At 38.1% G+C, this 14,439-nt stretch overlaps 1 protein-coding gene across 2 annotated transcripts in view; it reads left to right on the top strand.

The window, feature by feature from the left end:
• LOC120070744 overlaps positions 1-14,439 on the top strand; it is a 57,784-nt gene that overhangs the window by 24,257 nt on the left and 19,088 nt on the right. For both annotated transcript variants that reach the window (XM_039022617.1, XM_039022616.1), the window contains exons 7-8: positions 7,797-7,877; positions 8,001-8,048. In XM_039022617.1, the coding sequence (XP_038878545.1) occupies positions 7,797-7,877; positions 8,001-8,048 (129 nt within the window). The remainder of the gene's footprint in view (positions 1-7,796; positions 7,878-8,000; positions 8,049-14,439) is intronic.

Raw genomic sequence — 14,439 nt, 5'->3', positions numbered from 1 at the left:
AAATAAAAACAAAAGCAGAAGCAGAAGCTATTACAAGAACAAAACCAAACTAGGTACAAGTTACAACCATCAATAACAAAAACTAAATTCATTTTTTTTATTCAGGATCGCGAGATCGTTGTTTTGTTCTTTTTTTTTTTTTTTTTTTTTTTAAAGGAAACAACCTTTATTAATCAATATAATTAGTACAAGAGATGAGTACTTTGATAATAAAGGCAAATACAAGGAAATCAATCAGGAAACTAAAAGGATCAGTAGGTGCACCAGGGCATCTCAATTAGGTTGACACCCCCATAGCACCCTCATCATATCCAACAAATTGAGAAGAGTAGTCTAATGAAGCAATACAATCTGAATGTTGCAACCGAACAATATATAGAACTAGGCTATAGAAATCTAAATTACATCAAGAAGCTAAGACAAATAAAGAGTACTAAAGAAAGCGAAGCTGCTGTCTCTACTTCTGATGCTTCGATTAATCTTCCAGTTGACAAAAAGATTACCAATTTAAAATTATGTCTTACAAGGAGTAGGCTTCAAAGCAATTAGAAATGGAGCACCAAATCGAGGCATTGAGCTTTGCTGCCTCAAAGCGATTATACAAGGAGTTTCAATCCCATTGAATATTCTTTGATTTCTTTCAAACCAGATTTCAACCAGCATTGCTTTTACTCCATTAATCCATAGTAAATTGGAGTATTTCTTCAGAATAGGACCTGAAAGTAGCTGATGAACATTGCATCTAAAGGAAAAATCAAAGACCCAAGAAGTGTTGAAGCACTTAAGGAATTTCTTCCAGCAGTTGAAGGCAAAACAACAGTCAAAAAAATAAATGTTGGAGGTTCTTCTTCGGCTGATTTACAAAGGACACACCAATTGGGGGAAAATAGAAAAGCAAGGCAGCTTTGTTTGCAGCACCGATGAACAATTTAGGGTTCCAAACAGCATATCCAAATAGTTTATATTAACCCTTCGAGGGCTGTTAGACTTCCATAGACTCTTGTGAAGGCTGGTTGATAATGGGGTGGTCTCGGAAAGACTGGTTAAACAGGGATTTTACTGAGAAAGAGCCCTGTTTTTTTCAAGGGACCAAATACAAATGTCTTCCTTAATTGGATAATCTTTGCTCAGCCAATAATGCTAGTAAGGCTTGGAACTCTAAAAATCTCATCATCTTTTAGGTTCTCTTCTGAAGTTTAGAGTCCAAGAAGAGGTGTGATAGTCCCAATACTGTGATAATGAACCATTTGGAAGCAATGTTAGTCTGAAAAGGGAAGGAAATCTGTCTTTTAACTGAGAGAGGTCCAGCCAAGGGTCATGCCAAAAAATGCAATTCTGGTTCCATTCCCTACTTTAAAGACTGCCAACTTCTCAATAATACAACCAAGATCTTGAAATACTTATCCCAAGGGCTTCGACGACTACAATGAACTTGCCGGAAGTATGCCAACCAAAAGACTGCTACCATGTATACTTCAAAATAACTTGGCTCCAAAGGGAAGGTTGCCTCTTTTAGGAATCTCCAACCCATTTGGCTAATAAGGCCATATTTTTAGCTTTTTAAACCTCCAATTCAGAGTCCCCCATCAGCTTCATTCTTAGAAACTAAGCTCCCATTTGCTAGATGATTTATCTTTTCCCCCTTTAAAACCTTCCCAAAAAGAGTTTCTGATAATTTTTTCAATGGCTGAAATCACTTTTTTAGGCATCAAGAAGGACATATAGTAAGTAGGAGGTTGGCAAGGACTGAGTTGGATAAGGTAGCTCTTCCCCCTCTTGATAAGTTGATCTTCTCCACTTGTCAAGTTTTTTGTGAACTTTATCAATGATCGTTGCCAAAAACAATAATTTCTTTGGGTGCCCCAAATAGGAAGGCCTAAAATATATGAAAGGTAGGTGTGTTAATTGGCAACACAGTCTTGAAGCCACTGCCCTTAAATTAGAATCTTCAATATTTATCCCACAGATGGCAGATTTTTCCCAATTAACTTTCTGCCCCGAACACCACTCAAAGTAATAGATTTTTTGAGATTGTCTAGCATGTCATCATCATACTTGCAAAAGGGTAAAGTGTCATCAGCAAACTGGAGAATAGAGAGAATGTACCTTGTTTTTTTTCAACCACAAAGCCTTCAAACAACCATTTTCATGAAAATTTCTGTCAACCAAAACACTAAGCAAGTCCACTTACCAAAGGGAAGAGGAAGGGGGATAGGGGGTCCCTTGCCTAATTCCCTTGTAGCTTTGATCCTTCCCCTTGGTCTTCCATTAATGAAGATGGAGAACATTGGGTTAGTGATGCAGCCCAAAAATCCAAGCTATCCATTTGGGGTGGAAGTTCCTTTCCTTAAGGGTTTTTTCAAGAAAATCCCAAATCCACTCTATCAAAAGCCTTTTCAAGATCAAGCTTTAAAATCCAACCCTTCTTCTTCTTAATTCTGTAGTGTTCTACGACCTCAATAGCATTAAGACCGGATCAAGATTTGTCTCCCTTCAATGAAAGCACTTTGAGTTTTGACTTATAGGCTAGGCATTACTTTCTTGAGCCTTTTGCAAGTACTTTAGCTATTATATAATAGAATGTGATATGGGGTCTGAAATCTTTCACTAAACTGCCTCTGATTTGTTCTGAATTAAGCAAATAAATTTTTCTTTGATGCAAGAATTAGCATCCATCTTTCGGTAGAAATCATCAAAAATAACTCTTTATATTGTCCTTTAGAAGCTCACAAAATTTTAGTATGAATTCAATTGTGAAGCCATCCGGTCCTAGGTTTTGTTTTCTTCCCAATCTTACTGCTATTTTAATTTCTGTTAATTCGTAGCCCAAATTCTGATTAAGGGATTGGCCGCTCAGTTCTGAGGTATATATCTCCTTACTCTTTGAGTATGATTGCTGTAAAAATCAATAATTAGGGATTCCACTTCTCTGAAATTCTTTGTAGCTTCCCCTTGGTCATTGATTTCCGTTATTAGGTTTTTCCCTTTTCTTGGCAGCAAGAAAACGGTGGAAGAAGGCTGTATTTTCATCACCCAATTGTAAAACACATATATATATATATTTTTTTGAATAAGGTTTCTTTCCTCTGTTTGGTAGATGGAAACTAATTCTGCTTTTAGAGAGATTCTTAAATCTTCCTCAAGAGAGGGTTCCTCTTGAGACTCCATAATTAAATCTCTTCTTCGAATTTCTTCTAGTAGTGTCTCTTCACTAGCTTTCAGCTGCTTGGTTTTTTCAGCCTACCATCTTTTGAGGACTTGTTTCAACTTTCTTAGTCTGATTGAGAAATTAAAACCAGCCCACCCTTGCTAAATTTCCAGACTTAGAGAATGTTCAATAATTCTACAACACTCCTTATCAAGTAGCCAACTATTGCTAAATCTAAAAGGGGGCCCCATTCAACAGCTCCAGCTTCAAACAAGAGAGGGAAGTGATCAAAAATTGATCTAGTTTGTCTTGAGACTCTTGAGTTTTCGAACAAATCATCCCAACTACATGTGATGAAGAATCTGTCAATCAGTGATCTCAATATTGTTTCTCCTTCTTGTGACCAAGAGAATCTTCCATCTGACATGGGGATTTCAAGTAGATTCATATTTCTAATGAAATTATTAAATTTTCTAATTTCTCTAGTTGCTCTTCCTATTGGAAATCTTTCTTGTCTTCTTTGAATACAGTTAAAGTCCCCACCGATACACCAAGCACTATCACATCTTTCTGCTAATGAGGTTAATTCAATCCACAAATTTCTTATTTCACTAGGGCTGTTTGGTCCGTATGCATTGGAAATCCAGCATAATTTCTTACAAATGGTACTGCACTTTAATGTTAATGAGAAATCTGCCTTGAAGACCTCCAAAACTACAATTTTGCTTTCATCCCAAAGAGAGAGAATAGCCCCGATCTGCCTTGTGCTTCTACAAAAGCCCAGCCCACCTCTTTAGAACTCCAAATGCTTTTTATGAAAGGGAGATCAAAGCTGTCATTTTTTGATTCTTGAAGTAGAACAACATCCGGATTTATTTTCCTCAGAAGCTTTTTTATAACTAATCTTTTAGATTTATCTCCAAGTCCCCTAATATTCCATGAGATAATCTTCATTTGCTGATTATGTCAGGGTAATATCACAAATATTTAAGAAAGAATTGAGCTCTTGAGGTAGTTCAATGTGGGATGGAGGGATTAAGACGGCTGAATCTTGTACCTCCTCTTCATGGAAAAGCAAATTGTTGCAATCTCTATCCATATATCTGTTGTAGATATAGATATTTATCTAGATTTTGGTTCTCACTATCATTTGACGAGGTGAAAGCTACTTTATCTAAAGATTTTGCTACCACCAAATCCAAAAATTTAAGCTTAGGCTGAATGCAAGCATATTGCATATGACCTCTTTATCTAGTACTTCATGCTCATCGTTTTATTTTATTTTATTTTAAAATTTTTAATTTAATTATTGTTATTATTTTTCTACGCCTGACAAATGAAGAACTTAAATACTTAAGAATGAACTAATACATGAAATTGAACTAAGAGAGTTAACATTGAAATGCCCATTGAAGTTGGAATAGACTTTCGAAAGCTCCATCGTGTATAGGAGAAGAATCTCAATCTTCCGAAAATGAAAAGAAACTAATGCTCAAAGATACAAAAAGAACAAAAAGAAACAGAACAAGGAAACAATATAGGAGCATAGAACAAAATGTCAGACAAAAATACAAAATTAAGAATGTGCTTAAAAGGAAACCCAACAAAAAAATTTGGGGAGGAAGCAACACGAAGGTAGCCTATAAATGGATTGAATCAATCTGAACGACTCGACATTGGGAAGAATTTTGGAAGATATGTTGAATTCTTTCAAACCATAGTTCTGAAAGCAAGGCCCTGATTCCGTTTTTTTTTTCTTTTGGAAAAGGAAACGGGTCTCTTCTCTAAGATAATGAAATGGGACAGTACAGAGTATATAATAATACAAAGAAGAGGTGGATCAATGAGTGCATTCAGACATCTTAACTAAGTTGATACCCCCTTAGCACTCTCATCATGTCCAATAAACGAAAAAAACTAGCAAAGACCAAAAACATACGTCACCAAAGACAAGGTTCCGAGAACAAATTGGAACCAAAATACAAAAACATAAGCCAGAACAGTACAAAACCTTGAAGCTATTACAAGATCAAAACCAAACTAAGTACAACCAACATTAACAGAGACTAAAGAAGGGAGGGAAAATGAAGGCTTTCCAATTTAGGCTGATATCTGGATGGAAAAATCTTCAAAAGGCTTGGAAAAAGAACACCATGAGGATGCATTGAGCCGAGCTGTCTCAAATGGGACCATCCGAGGGGAAGCTTTGTCATGAAATATTTCTTTCAAACCAGATTTCTGCTAACACGACTTTAACTACATTAGACCAAATCAGCCTTAGATTTGATTTAAGTTTATTAGGGCTGATCAGCAGTTGCAAAACATTATCCTTGAACACATTACCGAAAGCCCAACTAAGGCTGAAGCAATCGAACAAACAATACCAGCAATTTTCAGCATATCCAGAGTTAAAGAATAAATGCTGTAGGTCTTCTGAATTTGCCATACATAGAGGACAAACATGTGGGGATAGGCTGTGAGAAGGAAGTTTCGTTTGCATAACTGATGCACAATTTAAAAGCCTCTTAAGCATTATCCAAATCGTGATATTAACCCGCTGAGGACTTTTAGTTTTCCGCAAAGAAGTTTCCAAATGTTTCCCTATGGGGGAAGCCGTAGATAGTTGTGTAACAAGAGATTTCACCGAGAAAGTTCCATTAGCTTCTAGATCCCAAACTCGTTTTTCAGGATTCACCGAGATTGTTTTGGCTATAACAAGACCAAGGAGGATTTGAAAATCAGCAATCTCTTCCTCCTTTAGTAACCTTCGAAAGTTGATGGTCCGAGAGGAGAGTGAGGAGTCCTAATAATCTGAAACTGCACCATTTGGATTGAAGGAGATTCTTTATAGTCTTGAAATGATGTCTTTTAATGGTATACTGTCCACCCAAGGGTCAAGCCAAAACACAATTCTTCTTCCGTTGCCGATTTTGTAAACAGCCAATGATTCAACTTTTAACCAAGTCCTTGATATGCTAATCCAAGGACTACAAATGCTGCAACTTACTTTTCCATTTGTGTGCCACCCATACAAACTTGGCTCCATAAGGATGTTTTCCTTCAAAGTCTTTGCAAAAGTGGAACTATTGTTGAAGAGATCAAATATGAGCAGAATATGATGAGGGTGCTAAGGGGGTGTCTACCTAGTTGAGATGCTCGGGTGTACCTACTAATCCTTAGCTCTATATACTTTTGTATATATCTATATTTGTACTTTGAGCATTAGTCTCATTTCATTATCTTAATAAAAAGGCTTGTTTCTATTTAAAAAAAACGAGCCTCCAACAATGCAGAGTATAAGAACACTAAAAAAGATATGGTTGAGAGATCCCTCATTTTTAAAACAGAGAAAGCAAACTGAGGGTCTAAGGCACCTAGTCGGGTTCTTCCTTTGTAGTACTTCTGAAGAGTTAAGACTCCCATTAAGCTATATGTGGTAAAAAGTATCAATTTTCTTGGGGCTTTTCAACTTCCACAAAGCTTTAAACAGATCATTGGGAATCAAAGGAGAGGATGCCAAATGATCTGAGAGATACTTAGCTGAGAAGGAACCCAAGTGACCAAGTATGAACATCCCCTCCTGAAGAAAGTGAGAATAAAGAGATGCAGAGAAACTTTAGGAACTTTATTTGACAAAGAAGCTTTTCCTTTCAAATTCTATCCAATTCCTCATCGAGATGAGCTATCCAAGTCTATAAATTCACACTAGATATGTTGAAATAAATCTTAAAGAGAGCCTTTGAAGATAAAATCACACAACATCAAAAGGAATGCAAATAAAACAGAGAAATGGCAAAAAAGTTCCCGAACTTCCAAAAAAGAATCATTTTTCTCAAAAAAAATGAAGGTATAATGAATACTTTGAGAGAAACTATGTTGTTTCTAAGGACCGAAATTAATACCCTCATTCATGGTCTTGATCGTGCAAAATTTTGATATTTTTAGGCTTATTCTATGAAGTGGTAGATTAGATTAAGTAGCACTTGGGATGAGATTGTTGTATGTTTTCCTAAGAGTGGCAATTGGTTAAAAGAAGGATGGCAAGTGGAAATTCCTCGTTCTAATAGACTTGAATGATACCATGTAGATAAAGAGCTAGCAGGAGTAGAAGATTGTTTATTAGTCTCCTAGTAGGAGATTTTTAAGGTTTTGCAGGCTAGAAATATTTTCAACAGTCTTAGTCGAAGCCTAATTAAAGCGTGATTGGAAGTCCAAAAGATAGGTTCAGTGCAGGCACGGGTGCCATGATACCAAAACTCGAATACTAAAGAGGCTGATGCACTGGGGAACAATAATGGTAGTACCATGTTTCAATGTAAAGAGCTACGCCATAGAACGAAAATTCAGCGGAATGTAACTCTAGGTCCTTGTGTTAATTTCGGTTTATCTTTTTTCTCATTCAAAAGAAAAAAGAATCACAGTTGGTTATCTGGTTCATTATTGATCCTGTAGTCCTAGATCTTAAGAACATTTTTCAGGAAAGGTTTCGCCTTTTATGATTTTTCATCTCAGGATTCTTTGGAGTATAGAACATGATTTTGTCATCGCACAGGCTTTTGTGTTTTAGTCTTCTTCAATTGTAATTTTTGTGTGATGCATTCCAGTCTAAATGATATTTTTGAGTTAATTGCTCCCATTTCTTATGTAGCCGCCTCCACCTGTCAATGATACAAATCCGTACAATGTCTTTAGGCCAAGGGAGAAAGCCCATAGACTTCACACAAGAAGGGTACGTGAGATCTTTGCTTGCTTACTCTCATTTTCATTTACTGAAGGATGTTTGTATTTGAAGTTTCCACTATGCACTTTATATTATTATTATTATCATCCTCATTCTTGATATTATAAACAGATGCAACGGAGGGAAAACAATGTGCAATCTTTTGAGAAGCTTCGCCAGGTCGGTAGTACTTTATTAAATTTAGATGTTATATTACTTCCAATTGGTTCTTCCAGCTGTCTCTTTCCTTCAAGTTCGATTAGGTCTCTTCCCATACCTCCTTCGATGAGATTGCAATTGATATGTAAGGTCCCAAGTTGTGGAAACATATTGTAGGAGGTGTACTAAGGGAATTTGAGGGTGCTGACAGTTGGTGAATGGGATGGAGGTTGAGAACAAGGGGATGGATGCCAAAGGGTACCTGCTGACAGTTAGTTAATTGGATAGGGGTCAGAGCGTTGAGCAACTTTTTGTGCAAGAATTGGTTGTGTGCAAGGGAGGTGCCAGCTCTCTCCTAGTAGCGGGGAATTGTTATTTTCTTGTTCATCTCGTTCTTGTTGTGTTTGATTATTTATCTTTCATATTATGTATCTTTTTTTTCCCCTTGAAAATCATATTGTGAACCTTTTATGTTAAAGTGATGTATCTATGTTTAGCCTACCAATGGCAATAATCCTGAGCCCACAAACAAGGTGGGTACATCCACCGCTCTATCACCTAGGTCTTCAACGAGACGCATGCTGTCCGTCGAGGAATCCATTGGTGGTATCCACCGATTGTTGGAGAGAATAACCTTGAAGATGGAATAGATCGCTGGCGAAGTCCAAACCTTAAGGCAGCTGTCGCAAATTCAAAAAGACCTTCCAAGACTCAACAATCCACCACAAGAAAGACAAAATATCAACGCCCGACAGTATAATCAACCAAGAAACTACCAAGTTTTACTTGCTATCAATCAAGATCGCCCAAGAATGCAAGTTTATCAAAGGAGACAGCAACAAGATAGTGATTTCTCGAGTGAGGAAGAGAGGGAGAATGAAGATCAGCTTGGACGTTGGCGAATGGGGGTGCGGCAGTACAATGAGACAAATGAATATAGGGCAAAATTGGACATCCCCAATTTTAATGGTAAAAGAGATATTGAAGAGTTCTTTGAATGGATCAAGAACGTGGAAGGATTCTTTAAATATGCTAACACTCCCGAACACAAGAAGGTACAACTTGTAGCACTGAAATTTCGGGGGTGGGGGGGAGTGCTTTGGCATGGTGGGAGCAATTAGAAGTTAATCAATTCTGAAATGGAAAGAACCCCATCTCCAGTTGGGAAAGATTGAAGCACCTTATGAAAGATCGTTTCTTGCCAGCCAATTATGAACAAACTCTATACAATCAATATCAAAATTTGTGGCAAGGTTCAAGAACCATGGCTGAATACACAGAAATCTTCCACCAATTAGGGGTTAGAACAAACCTACTGGAAAGTGAACAACATTTGATAGCTAGATTTGTGGGTGATCTATGCTCGGACATCAAGGAAAAGGTAAAGATTCAACATTTAAGCTTTCTCACAGACGTGATCTCTTTAGCTGAAACAATTGAGGAATTGAATAACTTTGAATCAAGAACGACCAATAGAAGAAATCAATGGGAATCTTCAACAAGTAATGCTAGAAAAGGAGGTACACCAGTGGCTAAAACTCAGTTCAATTATATGCAAGAACACATACCAAGGCCAAAAGAGGACGCGACAGTAGCCAATAAGGAATGGACAGCTAATGAAGCAGCCAAAAAACAGCCTAATCAATTTGGTAGACCCACGCTTGGAAAGTGTTTTAGATGTAGGAAGATTGGTCACCTATCTAACAATTGTCCCGAACGTAGAATAATGCCATTTTAGATGACGAAGACTGTCATGAACAGATGTCCGAAATTGAAGAAGATGAGGAAACAAATATTTTGGAGCCGGATGAAGGGGATAGAGTAAGTTGTGTTATTCAATGCATTCTACTCAACAAAATCAGAAACACACAACCAACGACATTCCTCTTATTCAAGACTAGATGTACGGTGAAGAGAAAAATATGCAATGTCATCATAGACAGTGGAAATTCTGAAAATGTGGTATCTAAGAAGCTTAAGCACTGAACCTAAAAATGGAATCACATCAAAACCCATATAAGGTCAGTTGGATCAAGAAGGGAGGCGAGGTTTAGGTATCTCATACCTATACAGTCCAATTCTCAATTGGCAATAGTTATAAGGATCAAATTGTGTGCGATGTTTTGGACATGGATGTCCACATTCTTCTCGGTAGGCCATGGCAATATGACATACAAGCCATCCACAAAGGTTGTGAAATATGAGTTCTCTTGGCATGGGAGGGAAATTGTACTCCTTCCACTCTTGACATCAATTACATCAACTGAATCCTAAAGGACTACTATTTTGCATCCTCAATGGGAAGCAATTCCTAAAACAGAAAGAGGAGATAATGTGGGGATTAATAGCAACTGGATGCGAAAACAATATTAACACAAAAGAACTCCCTGAGCAAGTACAAAAACTATTCTCAGAATTCCCAAATATCTTCAACTGCCAACTACATTGCCTCCCCTATGTGATATTCTAGATTTCATTATGAGAGCTTCCTTTCCACACCTTCCTTATAATAAGATAAGCCCAGCTGAATATAAAATCTTACATGAACACGTACAAGACCTACTAAATAAGGGGTTTATCCAACCTAGCATCAGCCCATCTGCTGTGCTTGCTCTCCTCACCCCAAAAAAGGATGGGAGTTGGTGAATGTGCATTGATAGTAGAGCCATTAACAAAATAACTATCAAGTATAGGTTCCCAATTCCTCGGATTCAAGATTTACACGATCAACTTGACAGTGCCACCATCTTTTCTAAGTTAGACCTTGGATATCATTAAGTCCGTATTAAACCAGGTGATGAGTGGAAGACAGCTTTCAAGACAAATGAGAGGTTATTTGAATGACTTGTCATGCCATTTGGCCTTTCCAATGCCCCAAGCACATTTATGCACCTTATGAACCAGGTCTTTCTTCCCTATCTTAATAAATTTGTTGTTCTTTATTTTGATGATATACTTGTTTTTAGTAAATCCAAAGAGGAACATATGACACTTATGTATAGTTTTTCCTTTTTTTTTTTTTAAAACGAAAACGAGCCTCTTTATTATAATAAAATAAAAAATAGACTAATGCTCAAAGTACGAGAGAGTCATACAAGGAGCATGAAGCAAAACCGAAAGAGAACTACAAGGAACAACTGAGAGAAAGGATCAAGAAGTGCACCCAGGCATCTCAACTAGGTTGACACCCCCTTAGCGCCCTCATCATGTCCATACAACAGTACAACTTCCAAGTAAAAATAGGAAAATGATAATGCAATAAACCGGAATTAAAACTAGACAACAATCCTAAAAAGCAGGGAAAATGAAGGTCTGCCAATTCAAATTTAAGTCTTGTATAGAGAAGTCTTCAAATTCACTGTTTAAAGAGCACCAAGCTGAAGCATTTCTTTGAGCTGAGTCAAAACGAGTCCTCCAACAAGTTTCAATATCATGGAAAATTCTCTGATTCCTTTCGAACCAAAGGTCTGCTAGAATGACCTTGACCATATTGATCCAAAGCAATCGTGGCCTCTTTGTGAGGGAGGGACCCGAGAGAAGATGAAGTATATTGCCTCTAAAACTATCTCCAAACACCCCAACGAAATTGAATAAGTGGAAAAAGGACCACCAGCAATTTTTTGAATAAGGACAGCTGAAGAAAAGGTGTTGTAAATCTTCTCCTGCCTTCTTGCATAAAGGGCAAAAGGATGGTGATAAGCTAGCCTTGTGTAATTTTCTTTGCAAGACCGAGGAGCAGTTTAGGAGACCGAAGAGCATAATCCAGATCTGAATATTGACTCTCCTAGGGCTCTTAGTCTTCCATTGGGCCTTGAAAAGATTTTTGTCCATTGGGTACGAAGGGGAGAGGTGTGCTGTGAGGGATTTAATTGTGAAGGTACCTGAAGCTTCCAAAGACCATGAACGTCTGTCCGAGCTTGCTGAAACTGATTTTTCTGAGATGACAAGCATCAAGGCTTGAAAGTGTGTGATCTCCTCATCTTTTAGCAAACGGCGAAAAATGATGGACCATGAGTTTAGGGAATGGTCCTAATGAGAAGCTATTGAGCCCCTTGGCAATAAGGTAATCCTAAACAAACTTGGATAGAGTGTGGACAGTGGGGATGAGTCTATCCAAGGACAGTGGGGACACTATCAAGGCTTGAAAGTGTGTGATCTCCTCATTTTAGCAAACGGCGAAAAATGATGGACCATGAGTTTAGGGAATGGTCCTAATGAAAGCTATTGAGCCCCTTGGCAATAAGGTAATCCTAAACAAACTTGGATAGAGTGTGGACAGTGGGGATGAGTCTATCCAAGGACAGTGGGGATCACACACTATCAAGGCTTGAAAGTGTGTGATCTCCTCATCTTTTAGCAAACGGCGAAAAATGATGGACCATGAATTTAGGGAATGGTCCCAATGAGAAACTATTGAGCCCCTTGGCAATAAGGTAATCCTAAACAATCTTGGATAGAGTGTGGACAGTGGGGATGAGTCTATCCAAGGATCTGTCCAGAAACTGATTCGGGAGCTGTCACCAAGAATAAAAGAGGCCAAAAACTCCACTTTGGACCAGCATTTTGAGATGTTAATCCACGGGCTTCTCAGACTATTCCCATATTTTTCGGATGAGTTCCAATCAAAAGGACCTTTGCCATGGATGCTGGTGATTACTTTCCGCCAAAGAGAGTTTTTCTCCTTCATGTAATGCCAGCCCCACTTAGCAAGCATGGCTGAATTTTTAAATTTAAGCCCTCCCACTCTGAGACCTCCATTAATTGGAGACTGAGATGCAATACTCCACTTTACCAGTTGATTGACTTTGCTTCCTTTATGGCCTTCCCAAAAGAAATTGTAGATTAGTCTTTCTAAAGCTTTTACCACAGATTCCGACATTGTAAAAATTGACATATAGTATGTTGGGAGATTGGAGAGAACTGAGTTGCAAAGAGTTTCCCTTCCTCCTCTTGAGAGATTAAACCTTTTCCATTTATCCAATTTTCGATGTACCTTTTCTAGCATTGACGGCCAAAAGGAGGATTGTTTAGGATATCCTCCTAGTGGCAATCCAAGGTACATGAGAGGTAGTGATTCGGCTTTACCGTTGAGAAGATCAGCCATATGTAACAAATCCCCTTCTTCTATGTTGACTCCACTAAGAGCTGATTTTTCCCAATTCACCTTCTGACCCAAGCACCATTCGAAGAGACTAATTGCTTCTTTCAATTTTAATAACATTTTGTTATCATAGTTGCAAAAAATAGGGTGTCATCAGCAAATTGAAGCAGTGGAATGTGAATCTTCTCCTTCCCAACCACAAAGCCCTCAAACAGACCATTATCGTACAGCTTGTCAATGATGGAGCCTAACACTTCACTCACTAACAAGAAAAGGAAAGGGGACAAGGGATCGCCTTGTCAATGCCTCTAGATGCGAGAATGCGGCCTCGAGGTCTTCCATTGATAATGATAGAGAATTTTGGGTCTTGAATGCAACCCAAGATCCAAGATATCCAACGAGAGTCGAAGTTTTTTGCAATTAAGACCTTTTCTAAAAAGGACCAATCCACCCGGTCAAAAACTTTTTCCATATCGAGTTTAAGGATCCACCCCTTTAACTTTTTTGCTCGGTACTCCTCCACCACTTCGTTAGCTATCAAGACAGCATCAAGTATTTGTCTTCCTTCGATAAAGGCATTCTGGGATGGCCCAATGATAGAGTGCATCGCTTTCTTTAGTCTTTCGGCAAGGACTTTTGCAACTACCTTGTAAGTTAGAGTGGTAAGGCTGATTGGCCTGAAGTCCTTGATGGATGCTGCATCTTCTTTCTTTTGAATGAGGCAAATGAAATTTTCTCTCACACATGCGTTCAATCTTCCACTATTGTGAAAATCTTCGAATAACTTAATGAAATTATCTTTAACCAATGGCCAAAATCTCAAAAGAAACTCCACTGTCAACCATCTGGCCCAGGTGCTTTATTTTTCCTAGGGATTTAAGAGCCATTACTATTTCAGCTTTAGTAAACTTTGCAACGAGTGAAGCATTCTGTGGTTGTGTGACTCGGGGCCAATTTAGGAAGGCCGACAAGTACTTGATTCTGGGGGATCTTGTGTAGAGGGTGTCATAGAAACTTAGAATAATACCTTCCACTTCCTTAGAAGAGCTAGTAGGCACCCCTTGTTCATTTAGGAGCTCATTGATTAAATTCTTCCTTTTCCTTGCTGCCAAGAAACGATGAAAAAAGCTAGAGTTTTCATCCCCCAACTTCATCCAATTCAACTTGCATTTCTGAATTAGATCCCTTTCTGTCAGCCTATAAATGCACATCAATTCTGCTTTTAAATTGGAAATGCAGCCTGCCACCTCGAACTCCCATCCCAAAGATTCAATCAGGGCTTCTTTTTCAGCTATTTCTTTTAACAAAGCC

This window comes from Benincasa hispida, chromosome 2, assembly GCF_009727055.1.
Source record: "Benincasa hispida cultivar B227 chromosome 2, ASM972705v1, whole genome shotgun sequence".
Classification (NCBI taxonomy): Eukaryota; Viridiplantae; Streptophyta; class Magnoliopsida; order Cucurbitales; family Cucurbitaceae; genus Benincasa; species Benincasa hispida.
The sequence above is the reverse complement of the archived record's forward strand: the minus strand, read 5'-3'. Positions and strand labels throughout refer to the sequence as shown.